The sequence below is a fragment of the Thunnus maccoyii genome, chromosome 1, assembly GCF_910596095.1.
Source record: "Thunnus maccoyii chromosome 1, fThuMac1.1, whole genome shotgun sequence".
NCBI lineage: Eukaryota > Metazoa > Chordata > Actinopteri > Scombriformes > Scombridae > Thunnus > Thunnus maccoyii.
Genome location: NC_056533.1, coordinates 14,040,031 through 14,061,087, shown reverse-complemented (window position 1 = coordinate 14,061,087; position 21,057 = coordinate 14,040,031). Strand labels below are relative to the sequence as shown.

At 38.3% G+C, this 21,057-nt stretch overlaps 2 protein-coding genes across 2 annotated transcripts; both read right to left on the bottom strand.

Annotated features, from left to right (window-relative positions):
* Window positions 1-2,407: 2,407 nt before the first annotated feature.
* On the bottom strand, window positions 2,408-5,813 carry bcl2l10 (BCL2 like 10). Its single transcript, XM_042421728.1, has 3 exons — window positions 5,706-5,813; window positions 4,170-4,631; window positions 2,408-2,729 (listed from the first exon to the last, which is right to left on the bottom strand). Exons 1-3 carry the CDS (start codon window positions 5,736-5,738, stop codon window positions 2,607-2,609), a joined length of 618 nt encoding a protein of 205 aa, XP_042277662.1. The 5' UTR covers window positions 5,739-5,813; the 3' UTR covers window positions 2,408-2,606.
* A 4,040-nt stretch (window positions 5,814-9,853) lies between these two features.
* LOC121896348 (guanine nucleotide-binding protein subunit beta-5b-like) lies at window positions 9,854-19,993 on the bottom strand. Its single transcript, XM_042410175.1, has 11 exons — window positions 19,717-19,993; window positions 18,263-18,399; window positions 18,078-18,119; window positions 16,706-16,782; window positions 16,344-16,476; window positions 13,072-13,215; window positions 12,809-12,900; window positions 11,973-12,021; window positions 11,484-11,580; window positions 10,906-11,072; window positions 9,854-10,424 (listed from the first exon to the last, which is right to left on the bottom strand). Exons 1-11 carry the CDS (start codon window positions 19,826-19,828, stop codon window positions 10,413-10,415), a joined length of 1,062 nt encoding a protein of 353 aa, XP_042266109.1. The 5' UTR covers window positions 19,829-19,993; the 3' UTR covers window positions 9,854-10,412.
* Window positions 19,994-21,057: the final 1,064 nt, after the last annotated feature.

The window sequence follows — 21,057 nt, the reverse complement described above, 5'->3', positions numbered from 1 at the left end:
AAAAAAAAAATAAAAAAAAAATAATTATCAACAGGAAACACAGATAACCACATTAGAGGGAGTAGTGGTTCTCTATTTCACAAACAACATGTGTTGTGAATGTAGTGTAGAAATGTGTATGTGGGCGAGCGTGTGAACAGTGTTGAAGCTAACTGGAAATGAGGGAAATGATTAGTTTCAGTGCTAAATGCATTTAAATTGGTGTGAAGCTTAATGGGACGTCAGCAGTCTGAGGTAGTCATATCAAATGGATATCTGCCACATTTACAGTCTTTTTAGCATCAAATTCCCTCTTTGTGTGTTGAAAAGTGTGTTTCTATAGTGTGCTGATCATGCTGTGAATACAGCAGTAAAGAAAGCTGTTAAAGTTCAACAAGCTTTTTCTTTCTGTTTTAAAGTGATGAAAGCAGTTTTTTGAAGACGTGCAGCAACAGGGCGATCCAGTTGAGTAACTCAGCCCTTTTATGCTTGGTGGTAACAAAAAAACTTGAGCATCCGCTTGAAATAAGGTATCATTTTGTTCATCAGAAGCCTTGTGGCCAGTAAAAGCAGAAGCAGCAGAAGTACACCAATTATAGACCTATTTATCACTCAATTTTAGCGTCTCTGCTATAGATCAAGACATATATGTCAGCCGGGTGGTGACAATTCACCTATTGCACTTGACTTCAATGAGGAAAGAAACAATTTCTCAATATTGTCACACTCTCTTTAATTCTCAGAGCACGGCTCACTCACACTTGATACAGACATACAAGCTGCTAAAGAGGAGTGAACCTCGAACAGTGGGGTGAATACTCCTTTTTCTCTTTGACACCAGCCACTAGGAGTTACCGTGACTACTCTACGCATGGTTATACCCACAGACATGGCAGGATATACTTTATATGGTCTGGCATGAACAGATGTTCTTTGTTTCTCTTTCACACAGGAACATATTGCTCAGACGCACAAACATGGTTTCTATGGCTGTCTCTAATCATATTAACCTTTCACAAGTTCACACATTCATTTTCCATATTCATACAATAATTTACCTCACAGCTGATACATAACAAGAGATTGGGGTACAGAAATGCCAAAGATGTGTGTGTGATTATTTAAAAAAATGTCTCCATTTTGTTTGTTAACTAGCACTGACAACTGTTAAATGTCCCACTTGTGCTTCAATAAAACAAAGGATTATGTATAAAACTATTCTAAAATGAACAGATTTACTATTTTATTTACAGCAAAAATGGTTCAGTATTGCCAAATATGCTGCAATTATCAGCTGTGCAAACGTACAAATAAGGTCATGAGCACCAAAGGAAACTATAGAACTATGTGAAACTAAGTTGAAACTATGTATGGGATGTCTACTTCCCAAATAAAATGTAAAAAAAAGGCACACTTTTCACTACTGGTAACACAGTTTCAATTGTGACTCTCATGAAATGTAGTGTTTTGTTTCTGTTTAGTCACAGCTTTAGTCTGTGAGGAATTATTTCACAGATCATCAGTGTGAAGCTGCTGCACTACAAGCTTGTTGTGTAACTCGAGCACTGTGAGGGTCAGAGGAGCTCAGAGACAGACAGCAGAACATATCTTATTTATGACCATATGTCTGCGTATGAAGGCAGGGACAATCATTTACTATTCATATCCTCCTACACACTGCATGGACATTTTAGGGAAATCACAAAGCTGTAAAGATGACATCACCTCTCACTGCACTCAATTACAAGAATCACAAGCGCTATAATTGCATCTTTTTTATTACAAAAAACAGTGAAATAAATAGAACAAAACAATGTAAAAATATAATGTTTCAAGAGATCTGTGGGGGGGAGGAAATGTCATAGCAACGGTTTGTTCTAATAGCAATATGTCAGAAGTCAGATTGGTCCCTGGTTTGTAGATTGACAAAAGAAACATTTCACAACATATCATAGCACCGTTGTGTGGTCGTCAGCCCTGCGTTCAGCTGACCGTGTAAATCAAAAGACATATCACATGAATGAGACAGACTTGAAAACAATGAAACAACTGAGTCAGATCTGTTTACAGTTTCATTTCATATAAATATAATATATTAATTTATACATTATACACTAGAATGGCTCTATACGACATACACAACTCAGGTAAACACGTGAAGTAAAAGGCAGCTGACAATTTTAAAAATCAAAACTAAAAAGCTGTGGGAAAACTGAAATGAAGAGTTTCTTCTTTTTTAGCTGCAAAGTTGAAAATACAAACTCTGAAAGCAAGGTGATCCGATCCTGTGCAGAAACCTGTGCTTTAGTAATTCACCTGTCTACGATATGCAAGCTGATGTCACTCACTCCAAAATTTCTGAAGGCATTGAGATCATTTTTACAATCTTTAAAAAAGGAGCAAGTGACAAAATGTCAGTATTTATGTATATGTGTGTAGGGGGGGGGGTCCGAGTATGTGCAAACATTCAGTTGATGACTTGAGATAACAACCCTGAATTCACTACAGATTAAGCTGTGTTTTTGCAGCACTGATGTTAGAATGAATGACTGAATCAAAGATCTACTTAATTGTGCCAAATGAAACAAGAACTTGGATGAGGATGCAAAAGGATCTAAAAAGGCTGGTTAGCGCACCAGGAGGAAGGTGAGTCCAGCGAGGCCGACTCCAGCCGCAGCAAACAGCGCTGTCTTCATGGACGAGTCCTGGTTCACCTCTCTGGCACTGCGGGAGAACTTACAGAACCCCGCCTACAGAGAAAAAAAAAGAAGAAAACTTTATGAGTATGAAACTTTTTTGTTTACTTGCAACAAAATAAATTTATCTGCAACTTTCAGTTTTTCCTCCATCTGCTGTAGGTTTAGAATACAAATGAGCAAGTGTTAACTGTTTGCCAAAATGACTTTCAACTATCAGTGGCTTAACTGACAGCTGGTGGCAATTATACAAAATATTTTGGAAAATATGTCACAGTTATTCTTGGGTTTCTCCAAAAACACAGAAAACTATTTTACACTCCGAGGTTGCTGCTGATATCTGCAACTTTTCAAACATTCCTGACAACGCAGCAGTTTTTCAAAGTAAGAAAGATGAATTCTGTCAAAGTGTCAACCCGCAGGTATAGAAAAAAAAAAATTTGTGCCATTTTCCCCCAAATCTTACACAGAAACAGGCAAAATTATTCATGTTTATATGACAATATAAACAGCGTAGCCAGATGCAGGTGTGCAGCCTCCTGCAGCTGCATTTCTTCATGTTTTCAGACTGAAGCCACAGGTTTGACCAGTGAGTGCACCTGCTCTCGGCTCCAGGTGTTCGCCTCTTTACAGCTGTATGTTTTTCTAGTCATACCACTCTAACTTTCAATGTGGGGAAAGCCAAATTCAACACACTGAAGCTTTGACTGTTACTACAAAAGTCCATCTGGCTGAGCTGGTTACGTGTCTGTTGAAACCAGCTGCCAGCAGAAGAAAGGAGGGGTGTGTGTGTGTGTGTGTGTGTTTACGTGGGCGTTTGGGAGGGGGCCAGGGCGAGCTCATTCACAAAAGCAGACATTCAACTATAGTTCGTTTTGGTGAGACTTTTAAGTCTATCATACAATCCCTTTAAGCTTAAGTTTTTTCCAGTAAAAAAAAGCCACAACAAGCAGTTTTCAAATGATCCTTGTGTGTTTGATTTCATTTGGTTTTTACAGTCTGATACTGACTTTACAAAAAACTGATAATCTAAACCTCAACATTGTTTAATCAGGACCCTGAATTTACACTGTTGATGTTCACCTTGTTGTAGCACACAGTCCTCATAGTCTCACCTAATGTTGTTCTACAGTTCTTATAATCACAGCGGCCTCATGAGACGTCTGAATGCTTGTGTTGTCGGCAAACAAAAATGGCTCCATCTAAACTAAGCTCTGGTCGTATTTTAAGCCACTTTTACACATAGATGTGAATACCGGAGAAGTAAGCAAACATGATCCTATCAAGACTAGGTGGTTTCCAATGCCAGTTGTTTTATAAATCATTTTCACTTCTAAGTCTTCAAGGGATTTTTCCAACAGTTTAGTTTAAAATTGGCTTGATGCCCTAAATACAATCAAAACTCCTCTTATCTTCAGTGTTTGTCTTTCCTACTTGACTCAATCAGCTCTGCAGTAGTGTCTGTATAGGAGGAGCCATGTAGTTAAGACCTACCCAGCTGTCATTCTCCAGCAGCCAGTCTTTCTTCTCCTCTCCCAGGTAGTCGGCTATGGTTTGTGCCAATCCCCTGCAGCTTCCAGGCACCTGTCCCAGTTCCTGCCCCTGCCCAGAGTCCAGCCCCGGCTTCATTCCCTTCTGCTCCAGCAACAGTCTGGCCAGCACCCCAGTAAAGGTGAAAAGGGACACAACCCTTCCCCAGTTCAAATGTCCGTCACCCACCAGCTCCTCTATCACCTTCCTGAGGCTGGAGCAGGGGTCCGGCCCGCACTGCCCAAGGAAGGTCTGAGCAAGGGAGTGGAAGCGAGCCTGATGCTGCTTTTCCATGTCCTGGGCCAGACGCCTCATGGCAGCGGCTGACTCGCTGGGAGGTGAAGGGGCTTGATGTGGGCTTGTGCAGCAAATGGACAGGTAGTCCTCTGCCAGAGCCAGGGTCTCTTTCCACAGCCCACCCATTTTCTACCGGGGGTAAAAAAAAAAAAAAAAATCAATTCACTTAAATAAATTTATGAAGCGTGGTTGACATGTGAGGATTAAATCATTGTACTTCTATGAAGCACAACAAAGACAGTTTGTGGATGTGACGGGAACAAAAGAGTAATCGATTTACAACTGCAACTGATGATTTTTCTCATTAAATACATCTACCAATTACTTTCTCAATTAATTATATGGTCTATAAAGATCAGCATCTTCAAATATATTCAATTTCAAACGTTTGAAACTGAGGAAGGTTTCAAATCTCCATATCTGATACGCTGGAACTAGATAATGATTGACATTTTAGTCAATAATTGACCAATAATTTTCGGTTTATGACTAATTATTTCAGCCAAACCAATTAACTTTTACCTCCAATCAGCATTTGCAGAAATGACGTAACGTAGTTAAAAGTCCGCTTCAGGTTCCTAAGAAATTTTATTGTTAAGAGTAACACTGGTCATTTACAGTTTTAATGTTTTAGAAAAAACTGTGTGAAGTCATGTGTGAAGACTTGGTCGTGTTTCTGTAGTGTTCAGCTACTTTACTTCCAGCCAGAAGCCAACATTAAGCAATATTTTAGCGTCAAGTTACGGTTAGCGTTGAAGCTAACAGCCGCGCTAGCATTAGCATTGTGAACGGAAAAGAAACAGCTTGAGTTAACGTTAGCTGTCGGTAACACAAGCCGGATAACGCTGAAGGCTAAATGCAGCTTATTTAACAGCATAACAACCCGATGTAAACACCACTGCAGTCTGAGGGTTGCATAACGTTAATTATACGTTTATTGAGGAGTTTTAACGTGAACTGGTTAACCTTTCTACCCGTTCACTAACCGATGATCTGTCACCGGAGCAATGGAGGACACAAAGGACCACACTCAGACTGCGATGACTAGTAGCTCAACTACGAGAGGCGCATGTACGCATTAAACGACATTTTTAAAGCATTATACAAACACCTCTGCCTTACTACACTCACACGACACTAAGCAGACACATGTATAAATAGTTAAAATACATTTTCCGTGCGTAAAGTGGAACAAAAGCTTACCCTCCCAGCGATATCAGACTGCTCTCTGCACATACGGACGGCGGAAGGAGATCCTCAGTTCACTCGCCGCTTCCCTTCAACTGGCATTTTATGTAAAACTCCGCCTCCAGTTGTCTGCCGCAGAAAAAACCCATGAAAGTCCCTCTTTAATACAATCACGGAAAGCGAATAACACATTTAAACATAAGTATAAACATGAATTAGATAATGAAGCGTTATCATATCATGAAGGGATAATAATGGCAGTAAATACATCTGCAGGGATGAATTGTACCGTACATGTTCTCTAGTAGTTCTATTGTACTTAGGGCTCAGTATAACATACATTTAAAGGGAATACTCAATATAGTAATAAGTTTAGGCCTCTATGTGTATGCAGGTTGTGGCTGCAGGGTACAGAGTTGAAGCTATTAGTTTATTACTTGATCTACAGGATATGCATCTGCAACTATTTTGATAATTTAATTAATTTTTAAAGCAAAAAAACTCCCAAATGAATGGCACTATCCTCTCAAATGTGACTATTTGCTGTTTTGCTTTGTGTAGTTTTTGGGGTTTTTTTTTTTTGTCTTTATCCATAAACAATCATTGTAATCAGAATACAATTTTTGAAGTGTGTCATTGGTTGATTGGATTATAGAAATGCTTTTTTAAGACATGGGCCTGAAACTAGGCTTTGATTAAAATTAAACAAAATACTGTAACACCACATAACATTTTGTGACCTTTAACAGACATATCCAAACTAATTATAGGTCTCACTTGTGGTTATAAGACTCATACTTTCACCTAGCACCAAAACCTGCTGATCAGTATGAGGAAGTGAAAATAGCTGAGAATTCATAATTAATTGACTGACGGGGGAAACCAAATGGTTCAGGTAGTGTTGTGCAGCTGGTGATCTTTTTGGGTATTTTCTCTACATGGTGATGCCCCTCATTCCTCTCATCCATCTGTCCTTTATGCCCTTTCAGTGCTCTCTCTCTCTCTACCTTGGTAATTCCCTCAGGGTGTTTCCCTTTGTATTCCCGACCACCTTTCAAATGAAAATGACAAACAATAACTCCCCAGATTACATATTATGTTTACTATTAGGAGCTGCTGGAGAACATAATGTTGACATCTGAAATATAAAAGCGGGTTTCAGGAAAGCTCAGAGTCACAAGGACATGCTTTAAATGTTGATATTTCCTGTTGTTTTTATCACAGTGAAAGGAACGAGGATGTTACAGTCATTATAGTAGCCTCAAACAACCTCACAGGTGAATGTTATGTTGTTCACCGCAGTGCAGTAATCATACAAAAACAGCTCATGAATATTCTCATGAGATGCTGTGAGATATATGAAATGATGATGTGGATGAAGACGTCTGACCTTTGACTACAAAAATAAAGACGTGTCGGATAAAGAGATAAAGAGATCAATAATGCTTTGAGGACAAACATTTTGACAACTGGACAAACAGCAATGTTAAAACACAGACGTACAGTATATTGTCCCTCATAAAATACTTTACATCAAATGCTGGAGAAATCAAATGTTATTTTGAGGAAACTGAAAGTCTGCTTGTCTATCAGAATTTTTAATGATAAATGTTTTGTATAAACTGAACTGAATTTCAACAGTGATGTTTTTCTATTTGATTCAGTCATCCTTAAGAGTAAGCAGTACAAGTCAGGATAAATAGCCCTGTGATGGACAGTTTAATTGATACAGTAAAGCTTTTTTTCATCCAGTTTGGGAGGCTTGCATGTGCTGTGTGCACGAGGACTTAATCTTTGAAGATGAAGCCTACTTAAAGGACTGAACCAGTGTTTTACAAGCTTTAGCTGCTTTACAAGTGATTATGTATACTTTATATTTTTAATGACCATTTTCAAATTCATGCTGTTAAGGTTTAGATTTTCAGATTAATCTTTACTGCCATTACAGATGGCCACTGATTTCCATTTATTTCCACATGGAATGAAAATCAAAGGGCAGACGCCTGAGACTTGCTCAAGTTGTCCATCACAACAAACATCAATTCTGCATTAATTTTGGTCAAAGTGGTATCATTGTTGTGGAGTAAAGCAGTGGAGACTTTTCAAATCTGCAATGAAACTACATTACCAGGCAATGATGATGTAACTTTCATACCCTAAAGAAATGAATGGAAACTAATGGATGCCTGGAATAGTAAAAAGTACATTTAAATATGTAAAACTCACCAGCATGGTTTGCAAAGTTGTTGTTGTGATATAAAAATGAGGTGACAGTAAGAAAACTAGCTTAATGTTAATAAGTTTTGATTCAGTGCAGTGCCCCCTGGTGTCATTCAGTTCTCAACAGTTTGGGTGGAGCCCATTTAGTTGTTCATTTTTTGAAAAAGCTTGATACTCAAGCTGTTTTTCTTTGGACATCTAAAGTACCTGTCTTAAACACACACACACACACACACACACACACACACACACACACACACACACACACACACACACACACACACACACACACACTCACACACACACGCTTTCTTGCTTGTGTACTTTCACAACACCAGACCAGGCCATAATAAAACAATCACTCAGGCTATTTACATCTCTGCCCTCATCAGAAGGACAGAAATGCAAATTTCAGCCATTGGGATCAAATCTAGGCCAACGTCAGTGCTGAGAGGCAGCAGATGAATGCAGCCCGTGTAGCAAAATCAGCTACAGGTTCTCTGCTGCTTTTAAAAATGCTAATGAGACTCACTCAGGACCCCCTTTTGTTTTAATACTGTTTTAATAATGAGGAGTTAACCTCACTATTCTATTCCACCTGTCAAAGCATCCTGGATATTGTCGCTCCATTTAAAATCATCATCCAAATCTAAATCCGAACCATGGTTGAATGACATCACTCGTGCCGTCAGAGGAGAATGCAGGGGAGCTGAATGCAAGTGGAAAAAAAGACAAGTTGAAGGTGTCTTTTAACATTGGCTGAAAAAACAAAATATTTTTTCTGATATTATTTCAAATAATTGAGACAAATGTTGTGTTCTTTTTGAAAGATTCTGTCATTCTTATGCTTTTAGAGCTCACAGCTGCATTCAACACAGTAGACCATAATATCCTCATCTCTCACCTGGAGCATTGTGTTTGCACTAAAGGTACTGCTCGGGAGTGGTCTTACTTGTCTGACAGAAGTTTTTCTGTCAGCCTTGGTGACTCTGTATCCTCCTAAGCGCCTCTCCCTATTGGAGTCCCTCAGGGTTCTATTCTCGGGCAAATCCTATTTCCCCCTTACATGCCCCCCTTAGGGTCCATTCTCAGAAAATATGGCATCTTGTTCCACTGTTATGCAGACGACACTCAAATTTACCTGCCTTTGGAACGGAAAGATCCAAACTGTTTAAAACAATTGTTGGAAAGTCGCAAGGATAGTGATTTTAAATTGGACAAACAGATTAACTCAGTGATCAAATTTAGTTTTTTTTTCAGCTGAGGCTCTTATTTGAAAGGGTTAATACATTTATCTCAACCAGACCTGACTTCTGTATTGCCCTTTACGTTGCTGTTGGTGCAAGGCCTCTTTCTCATGCTTGAAGTTGATCCAGAACTTCACATGTCCCATCAAAGTCACTCAGGTCTGCTGACCAGTTGCTTCCGGTTGTCCCGAGATCAAGGCTGAAGCACAGGGGAGATTGTGCCTTTGCAGTTGTAGCGCCCAAACTCTGAAATGAGTTGCCTCTGCAGGTTAGGCTGGCACCTACACTGCCTTAAAACACATCTTTATTCCTTGGCTTTTAACTGAGTATGGGAGTTGTCTTTCTTTGTCTTTTTTTCTGTTAAACTGGTCTTTGTCTTTCTATATTGTTGTTTTATGGCTTTTGTTATTTCGACTGTACAGCACTTTGGTCAACTGTTGTTTTTAAATGTGCTTTATAAATAAATTTGACTTGACGTTGACTAAAATAGGTGGATTTACTAACCTCTTTACATCCAGTTGTGTTTTCTTTATGCAAAGACATGTCAGGTCATCTTTATCGGTTTTGGCAAACAATAAACTGTTTTCTTTACAGCTGCATGAAGCTTCCAGTGAGGTTGTCAGGGAAAGACAACTTACTGTGTGTGAAAGTCTCTTCTGGCAAGAAGACAGCACAAAAGGAACAAAAAATGAAAAATATACTTCAAATCTTCTTTACTTTTCTCACAAGGAGTTTACCTAAGCTGTGGTTTATGTATTTTGAAATAAGATAAATCAGTGGTTACATTTACAGTCTTCTTTTGGATAATCACGACATACTGTAACCTATGGCAGAGTGGCAGAACAGTTATAACAGCAGCATGTACGTCTATAGTATGACTGGACAGGTGACAGTGAACCGATGTACATCATTTACAAAACAATCAGTAATATTGACTGTCAGTCTACATGGCAAAGCAGACACATGCTGCTAATTTCTACAGGTTGTTTTGATTCTTTATACAATGATTTTCCACCATATAACAATAACTATTACTCTAAAATAATAATACAATATCCATCATCAAGCTAACAACGTAACAACGATGAGGATCCTACAGTTATGATACAATGATATATTCTTGTTCAGAGGAGAGATTTTAGGTTTTGTGCTTCTCTCTGTTTATCAGGCTGAACACTCCTGCAGTAGTGTTGACTTGCAGTCTTGGTATAATGCTGGTGACATCTTCACTGGATCACAACAGTGATCCAAAACTCTAGGCCCAAATCTACATTAGAGAAGGGAGAAGAATCATGTGGGTTAAAGCTGCAAACTTGTAAAAATGTAATTGCATATTTAAGCATAAGTTAATATCACAACAACCCCAATATACATATACCCTTTTTATCTAAAAAAATCAAATGTAAGTTACAAGAAAGGCTGCATTATGGCAGCATATTGCTGCCACCATGACAAAAAAAATTTGATTGGTTTCTCAATATAATGAGAAAACTTTCTTATTATAACGAAAAAGTATCTCTTTATAACAAGAAAATGTATTTCCTTATTACAAAAGTTTTCTAATAATAGTTTACATATATACACACATACTGAACAATACATGTATCAAGGAGGAAGGCTTACATTGCACATCATTATGGTTCATTTACAGTGACAGTGTTTGGATTCAAAATGTGCCAGCAGTAAAAAATAAAAATGAACAACAGTTCCATGGTAATGTCATGTTGTGTTGGGAAACTCCTGCTCACCCGTAAGGTATTGTCCCAGGAGGCCGAGCAGAGTGCTGTGCCATCAGGCGACACTCTCACTCTGCTGATGCGGTTCTCGTGGCCAAACAGGATGGAAACACGAGTTCCCTTCAAAACGTCCCACGCGTTTATAGTGTAGTCATTATAACCAGCAAAAAGTAGGCGACCTGGGGGTGGCAGCAAAAGGAGACATGGTACATGAAAGAGGAAGTGGGGGATTTTGGAATAAGGGGAAGTAGAGAAAGACAAATGATTGGTTGAAATTGTGAGATAATGTCCAAATTTTCATTTCTACTGAATCATTAAAAATTGTTTTATTTTTATTCAGTACTGTAATACTTTTTAAGATGCTGATGAATAATGCATATTATTCATTAAAAACTACCAATGGATGAGTATGTCCAGGTCAATAAGTATTTAATTGACATGGCATCAGATCTTCAGTATTGATTTATGGTAAATATAACGACAAAAGCAATCAGACAGATGATATATAGAATTTTAAAAAAGGCAAGTCAAAATTTATTGAGCATATTTGATACAATAATTTACCTTCATGTGCTTTACAAACTTCTTACCGCTCAGAGAGAAGTCCACACTGGAAGCACCAAATATGATGCTGTCCTTTTGGTAGACGGCTACTTCACGGTCAGCTCGCAGATCATAGAAGCGGCACTGAGGAACACCGACAAACATGAAACAACACAGACACAAACATGACACAATGGTTATTAGGCAAATATCATTTTAGTCTGTGAATGGTCTTCAGTAGGCATGTTTATATTGTAGCGATGGGGTTGGTGTTACTTGTTAGCTAATGGGACCAAATAAATGCAGTAAGGAATAATATCAGGAACCCTGAATTATATCTGTATTATATATGTGTAGATTTTATTTATGTTTGCTAAAATAAAAAAACCACTAAGATTTCTGAGTTCATCTCAACACCAAATTGTGAAAGAAAAGTGGTTGAGTGAGTCCAATAAATCAATGTTACTTTTTCAACACATGCACTGGTAATCTTGCACAGGACACATATTGATATGAGATCATATGACGTGACTCACTGTGGCATCGTCAGAGGCAGAGGCAAATGCATCTCCACTGGGGTAGTACCTGAAGACACGTGGTGAGGTGGAGTTAGAAATGTTTCTGCACCAGTGAGCTTTCTATATGACGATATGACTAAACTTAAATAACTGAGCAATTCTGCTGCTTGAATCACGTCACAACCTGTCAGTTGTCTCAACATTTAATGCAACATTCTCCTTTTTATGTGTATTTTACACTGAATAAACAGCAATTCATGAACAGCTCAAATCTTACATGCCACACAAGTAAATCATTTTTAAAAATAAAATAATGGGAAATAAAACACAAAACTCTCCAAAGACCTTGCTTAAAATAACTCATTAGTTTGCTCCTAACTGCAACCAAAATCTATTTTACAAACCTGAACAACTGGAAAGTTGTGAAATGTAAAATCAAACAGATTTCATGCATTTCTGTTTGTTATTAGTTTTCAACATCAAGGTCTGATAAAGTTTTACCAGACTGAAAACTTGATTTACAGTACCAACACTTGATCTGCAGCCAGGGAACAACAGTCTCTCATTCATTAAAAACAAAAACATAGAAGAGTAGAAGAAGGCCTTTGATGTCCTGCGAGATGTTGAGCATGTGTACAGACATTCATTTTTCATTATGCATTATGATTATCTGTGAGGGAATTTATCAGTTTTGGATCTCCATTGTTAATAGTAATAGCAGATGCAGTAGTGCCAACACTACTATCAATTCTACTATTCTTCTCCGTTTTTATAAATGTGTCTCTGTCAATTAATTCTTCTTCTTACTAAATAAGAGACACTGCCAGACATTTTTATCAAAGAACTGAACTCACTTTACACAGTTGATGTCGGAGTCGTGGCTCTCAAAAGATTGGATGTTCTGGCCAGAGCGCATGTCCCACACGTTGGCCTTCTTATCACAGCCCTGATAACACACACACACACACACAAGAGACAAGGATTATTGTTTTGTAGAAATCTAGTTTCTAGTGTTTTTGATGAAAACTCTGAATTCAAAGAGAACCATGAGCTGCAAGGTTTTTCCATGACCACATGAATTACACACACACACACACACACACTATCTTTCTCTCACCCCAGAGACAAAAGTGTTGCCAGTCTCAGATGGGGCGAGGTCCAAGGACAAGACATCAGCTGTGTGACCATGGAAACTCTGCAGCAGCTGCCCACTCTCCACATCCCACAATGCACATGTGCCGTCACCACTGGAGGTCAGGAGCTAGTACACATGGACACATGCATCAATAAATCAATCAATCAGACTTTATTTATATAACACTTTTGATTCTTGCACAAAACAATAAGCGACTATGTTATAAATAAAGGATTCAATAAAAGCAGGAACTGAGGAAATGTTGGGGAAAACATGGGGAAACACCAGATTTAGGATAAAAATGTAAAATTTCAGAATAGCAAAATAAAATAATAATACAAAAGTGTGAGAAAAGATAATAAAATACTAAAAAAAGAGGAGATGTATTAAAGTGAGTAGGTAGGGTATAAAAGGGGTAGGTAGGGTATAAGGAAAAATAAAAGTAGAATAAAAAGATATACCAAGCAGTAAAACTGGCTAAAACATAGAAATAAAAGACAGATAAATAAATACAATGCACCCACACACATGCATTAAGAACATAAAAAACATAAAACAATCAACAATTTGAAATCATGAAGTTTATTTTACTGTAAAGTAGTTTTTTGCAAGGGTAAGACATGTATGTTCAGTATAGTTTGTAATATTTACTTCATTCAAATAAAGTAGACTTCATCTCATTGTGGAACTTGCTCTGTTTAAAAATACTACAGTATAATTGTTTCGGTGGAAATTCACTATAACGAGCCACCACCTACAGTGGAAACTTGAAAACTGAACTAACATTGGGAACCTCAGTACAACAGAGAGGAAGACAAAGTGGGAACCAGACAAGAAGAAGTGCTGGTCACAGAGCGACTTTGGTGGGTTAAGATTCGTAATTAATGAATTCTGCTGGAAACTCCATGATGATTGGGCTAAATGAGTGAAAGTAGGCTGAATCAGGTTGGATGTGCACTGCTGGTGGTCATCAAAAGAACAAATATGAAAAAAAGGTGATTAGAAAAAAATTGCAAACTGAAATTGTAAACAAATATACTGCTCATGTTATACCTTCCCTCAATAAGGCAGAAAAAACCGTAAGATTGGACTGCATCTGACTAACTAAACTAAACTAAACTTACATAATGAATATTAAATCAGTGTCGCTTTACAAGATAAGTTATTTTCGACTTATATGAGTTTGACTGCTGGCTTTGCTTTCATTTCTCAGTTTTAACTCTTAAAACTGAGAAATGAAACAGCCCCAAAATAAACTGGAAATTATCGACTCGGTGGAATAATATTTGAAAGTAAAAGTCTAAAGTTTATTTCTGTAAATTTAAGTGCCCCACATGACATCATTATGCCACAAATACACACACAGGGCAGACACACATACACATACAATAACAAAAGCCAAAGGTCAGCACCTCTCCACTAACACGGAAAACTCTCACTATGCATCATGTATCCACATACAAACAAGCACACAAAATGTCAGCAGTTCCTCTGATGAAAACAGATTATGGGCACTTAGAGACACATGCAGGCATCAGAGATCCCTGCTGACTGGTGGATTAGAGAGCTCCTGCTGGATGACCTCAGGCACAAAAACACACCACATCCTGCCTGCGCTGAGAGGTAGCTCTAGTTTCAACATGAATGCAATTATCAGTAAGCCACAATTACTGAAACACACACACAGATGGGAACCTCACTGATCTAACAGACAGCCTCAGTCCTTCTCCACCTGCACGTCTCCTTATATTAAATATTTGCGGGGGGTTCATTAAATTACCCAGTGATCCCACATGTAAATGCCTTTCATAAGAAAGCCTCACAACTCATAACTCACATGTCTCAGTGCATCAGTGGATCTTATATGTCAAAACTCACCGGCTGAAAACCAGTGCGCTGCTTAAATGTTGCTCTCAGTTGGACGCACACACACACACACACACACAGACACAACACAATACAAGATTTTATGTCATCTAAACTCTCCTTTACGCTGCTTGAAAATGTGGAACCACGCGTTCATATGCTTACTTGCTGCAGTAACAACTGTGGTAAAGAAAGAAAGAGACTTTCTGAGCCCTCTATGTAGTCCACAGCTTTTTGCTTCAAGCTCTATTTTAATGGTATAGATAGCGCGCTCATGTGCACGCATGTGTCTTTGTGTTTGAGATGCAGTATGAGAGAGGAGTTGTGTGAGAGATGTGTGTGTATGAGAGACAGACAGGAAGAAAACATGCATGTGTGTATGTGTTAAATGTTCTGCCCTCAGGTCAGTGTGCTCCACTCTTTCCTAGATAAAAGCCACTCAGTGTCTATTAATACACCCAGAATAGAGGACCATCACCCCCTGTGTCTCTTCTCTGCCCCCTCCTCAGCCCAGCCATCCATCTCCCCTCTCCTCTTCTTCCCTCTCCTCTCGTTACCTCCCACCCCATTGTGCTCCTCTGCCTTGCTGAGGGCCAGAGTGGAGTAAATTATTAAAGCCAAATATCTAAGTCTCCAAATATCTCAGTTTCCTTAATGCTCTTCTTCTGACTCAGTCCCCTACTTTGCATCTTTCCTGCTGGGAAGTCCACAAAAAAGTCTGATTGATGCTGACTCATGAACCTACAGAGGTACAGTACAACTATGCAAAAAAATCTAAAATATAGAATTTGAAATATATTTATAAAACACAAATATATTTGTCCTATTTTTAAGACTTTTTTTGATAGAATTGAAATTCTATCAGATGATTAAGAGCAGAGTATGGCTGGGTTTTATCAGAAAGTCAGTTCATTAGTCTGGGGGTGTGATTCTCACTTTGGGTGCAAGAGGTCCTGGTTACAAATCCCAGATGAGCCCGACCTATCACATTCCTGGTGCTTGTTTGTTGCTTATTTACAGGCTTAATTGGTTTTAAGTGAAGTTGGTGGTTTAGCAGCTGAAACCCGTCGTACTGCACCGACTGTAAACTGAGAGAGGAGCACAGCAGAGTCAAATGTGGCAATGAGAGTAGATGTACTAAATGTATTCAAGGGAAACTGGCAGGATAGACACTGAACATTTGGCAAAATGAACAACATGAAGCTTTAATTAAAAGATGCAACATTGTGAGTTGCAATCTGTCAGCAGCTGCTTCATCTAATAAAGTGCACAGCACCAAACCCCTCAGGTTTGGGCTGCTTCCATAACTCTCAGAATCAAGTCTATGTTCATTTGATCTACAAATCTTACAATGCCAGTTACATGCAGAGCATTAAACTGGTGCTCACCTGCATGTCAGAGTTGGTGAAGGTGCATCCTGATACATAGTTGGTGTGCATGGCGACAGACTTCTTCTTTGCAGCCAGGTTCTCGTTTGGGTCCATTGACAGTGGAAACACTGAACACTTGTTATCCAGTCCGCTTTAGAGGAGACAGAAACATCAAAAGTTAAATAATGTGTCTCATTCCTTACAGTCTAAGACAGTATAGTTAAATATAGGATACAGGACGGAGATACAGTCTAATAAGCTTGTGAATGAGCTTATGACATGTGAGTCACTGATTTGCATCTCCAGAAGGAAACGATTATTGAAAAGAATACCTGCTATTTAAACCTAAGAGATAATAAAGGGACATTCCCTGTACTCACCCACATGCTACAGCACAACCTGAGGGAGCATAAGCACATGCCATGACCCATGTACACGGCAGGGTCACCCCATGCTCCTGTAACATAAAGCAAACACACACAAACAAACACACACACACATATACACAGACACACAAACACACGCAAAAGAGAGAAAAACATGAATATGGTTTTTGTGGTAATCCATTAATGGTAAGAAAATATTAAAAATATAAAAATATGTACATTCTCTTTAATAAGCATAAAACCAACTATTCACACACACACACACACACACACACACACACACACACACACACACACACACACACACATACACATATCTGCAGTAAATCTGACTGCGATGAGTATTAATAGGGATTATGTTCCGTGTGGTTATGTCTGCTCCATCAAGAGTCACAACAGTTAAACCGGGCTGAATCCCGGCTGCCATTTAAGTGCACTCAAGCTCACACACACATACACACACTGTCATTACAGGGGGACAGATGGATAGATAATCTTTTAACGCGTATTTCCATGTCGTCCATGGGAGCAGAGGATGACCCTTCCACCCACTCAACATCAGTACATGTAGTGAAGAGAACATCTGAGTATTCAAAGAAAAGAAAAAAAAAACCCCACTTATCCTTACATAACAGAGTGGAGGTGAGTAAGGTTATATCGGGCAACCGGGCCTCTGGAAGTCCTATTCATTTTTTTTTCAAAGGTAGTTTTGTGTGACTGGACTGGCTGTTTACAGATTTCCCACTCTGTGACATTATTGCAGGAAGAAACATCCAACTGAGCTCAAAATACTGCAAAACAGGACGTGGCCAGAAAAATTGAGACACTGAATTTTGTAGAACATGTTGAACCACTTTATTTTTGGATTATGAATCACTATGAATCAGTTTGACACCAGTGGTGCGCTGTTCTGTTCCTAGGCTCATGGGTATTGTAGTAATTGGTGCCTTGTGACATATGAAATGTGATTTCCTAAGAAAGTAAACAAAAACATTAAAAAGGGAAGGATATTTTCATTTTAACTGTCTAATATGATTGTGTGTGTTTGAGCTGAGAATGAGGTTTCCATTTAAAGAAAACTTTCAGGTACCTTTCATGTAAAAAAAAAAATCTCTACCAGCATTTCCTCACATTTCTCCACTCTATCTGAGGTCATTGTCACTGTTCTCCACTCTTTATCTGAGGTCATTGTGACTGAGAAATATTACAACTCCTCAAAAATTATTTTTGTACATTATATCATTTTATTAATTAACAAATATTCATTTTGGAAGTTCAGCCCTTTAATTTATTATCATCTATTACTGAAATTAATTCACTCATTCTGTAAAATATGCACAAAAGTACCACATAGACCACTACTCACCTTATTAAGAGTATATCCATCCCACACAATCACTTTTCCATCCTGGATTAGAAGAAATAAATCAATATTACACAGATAAAAAAACACAGAACATATACTGCAGGCCCACATACATAAATATCAAATAATATTATGTATCCTATTCATATGCTGTATCATATCTGTATGTGTGTGCAGGTGTTCACCTGTGAGGAGCTGACCAGACGACGTTTGTCTTTACACCAGTCCATATTCAGCACCTTGTTCCCATGACCCTTCAGCACGCGTCTGGTCTTTATGGAGATAGCACCCAACAACTCGATCTTCTCAGCCACCTGGTGCACTGAGGTACCAGGACACACACACACACACACACACACACACACACACACACACACACACACACACACACACACACAGATCTAGTTTAAGGCTAATAATTCAAGTATGCAAGAGCTGGAGTTATCCTTTGTTATCCATTAATACATCAGTAAAAATGATATAATAATTATAATACATAACATTCAGGGGCCATTTTTGGTATTAAATACTTACTTTTGATACTTTAAGTACATGTTGCTAATAATACTATTACTACTAATATATGTACTTCAGTAACATTTCCTGTTAGGATCTGAATACTGCTTTCATAAAGCCTATTTTACAATTAGGTGATATTGACTCTGTAGTGTAAAATTCTGTTGGTTTTGTGAGATTTATGAGGACTTTTGAGTGCAGGCAGTGGTGGGAGATGTCCTCAGATCCTTTACTTAAGTAAACGTAGGAATACCTCAATGTAAAAATACTTCATGTAAAAGTCATCCATTCAAAATCTTCCTTGAGTAAAAGTTCAGAAGTATTCTCATATAATTATTATAGAAGTATTATCAGCAAAATATACTTTACTACATAAACATGAAAGCAGCATTTAATGTTGCAGATAGTGATGGTGAAGATGATTTTAACTAGTTTTTATATCACTGAGCAGGTTCATTTTTAACAGTACATCATAGTTTTAAACACTTTGTATGTAAATTAATTGTAGCTGTCAGATAAGTGTAGGCTAGTGGAGTAGAAAGTACAATATTTCACTCTTAAATGTAGTGAAACAGAGCTATGAAATAGCAGAAAATGGAAATATGAAATAGGACAATAGTACAGTAATGAATTAAATGTAGGCTACTAATAGCTACATCCCTCACTGACTGCAGGTAGTAACAGTTTCTTCTCATCATCGCTAAACAAACACAGAAACTTCATGACATCATTATAAGCGAAACATCACCGACGCGTTATCTGCGTGTCACCTTGTTTTAAGTAAACAACACGTTGTTTTAATAAGAAATGAAAGATAACGGTGTGTGTTTCAGTAAAAAAAAGTGAAAGATAACGGTGTGTGTTTCAGTAAAAAAAAAAAGTGAGAGATAACGGTGTGTATTTCGGTGAAAAGTGAGAGATAACGGTGTGTGTTTCGGTGAAAAGTGAAAGATAACGGTGTGTATTTCGGTGAAAAGTGAAAGATGACGGTGTGTATTTCGGTGAAAAGTGAAAGATGACGGTGTATGCTTCGGTAATCAGTGAAGGATAACGGTTTCTGTTTCAGTAAAAGCTGACAAGTTAGGGTGGGTGTTATTTTGTCTCAGGTGTCCAGGACACTTACGCTCCACGTCGTTGAGCTTGCCCCGCTCCTCCTCCAGTTTCTTCTTCAGATTGTCGCTCTCTCTCGACAGTGACGCCAGGGTTTCCCCTTTCTGGAGCCCCTGACAAGCCATCTTTAAAAAGGAAAACAACAACAACAAATAAACACACAGAGAAAAGAGGGGAGGGAGTCGGGAAACACAGGAGCAAACAGGGGGAGTTTAGGATCAGGTTGTTTGGTAGTTAGAGGTTAGTAGAAACTGTCCTCTGTGTGTCACACTGACTGCTCTGCCTCCTCCTCCTCCTTCTCCTCCTCCTCCTCCCCCTCTACACTATATATTCAAATACTGTCCACAACCACCACAGGCTGGATTTTACACTGGTGCACATTCACATTTAGCTCTGTGTAACTTTTCACAACCAGAAATCGTGTTTCACATACTTCCATAGTCCAGATGTTGTTGGAGGTGAATTAGAGTCATGTGAGATCATTTTTGCAATTGGCACTTCAGCAAGATATTTTTATCTTATTACAAGACTAAGACCCCTGAATAACTATTAGTATTGCACATTCAACGTGCTAAGATACATATTTCACCAATTTAGACAGAATATACCTCTGAAATGGACACACAAAACAAAAACTGAAATTCCTTCAGTACTGTTTTCAGTTTGAACACTCAGTGACGGCAGAAACTCTTACTATATCTGTTCAATGGCAGGTGAAATCTGGTAAAACAACTTACTGATAAGTGAATAAATAGATTTGTTGGGTAAAGAATATAACATTGAATTGCAGATAGACTATTTTCATGGAAGACACTTTGACTTGTCACAGTAGGAAAAGCACAGAAGTAAATAAAAAGATTTAACGATGGTCACATTCCACTTAGCTGCTTCAGTTTCAGGGTCCTGGTGTTGTACAAGTTGGCTCACTATCACTACTGACTGGGACACTTGAACTGAAGCCATTATTAACATTATTAGTAACATCTGCGTTTTTCCTGCGATGACAAGTCAAAACGTCTGCTGTGAAAAAAGGTTTATTGTCCAGAATATGTTTGAAGAAATCTTTTTTAAAACTGATTTTAGATTAATTTCAGTTAAATTCAGTCAGCGTCACAAAATATTAATTACATATCCAAACATTTTGAACCCAATTCATGTTAATATTGAAAATAATGATACATGCATCACAACAACAGAGGAGGGCTCACTGGCATGCATCTGTCCTCATGACTTTGTGTGTGTGTGTGTGTGTGTGTGTGTGTGTGTTTGCACATAATGTCAAGTGTGTTTCGAGCTACATTAACACTGTTGCTTGTTAAAAGGTGCTGCTGAGTGGTGTGTCCATAGTTAAACA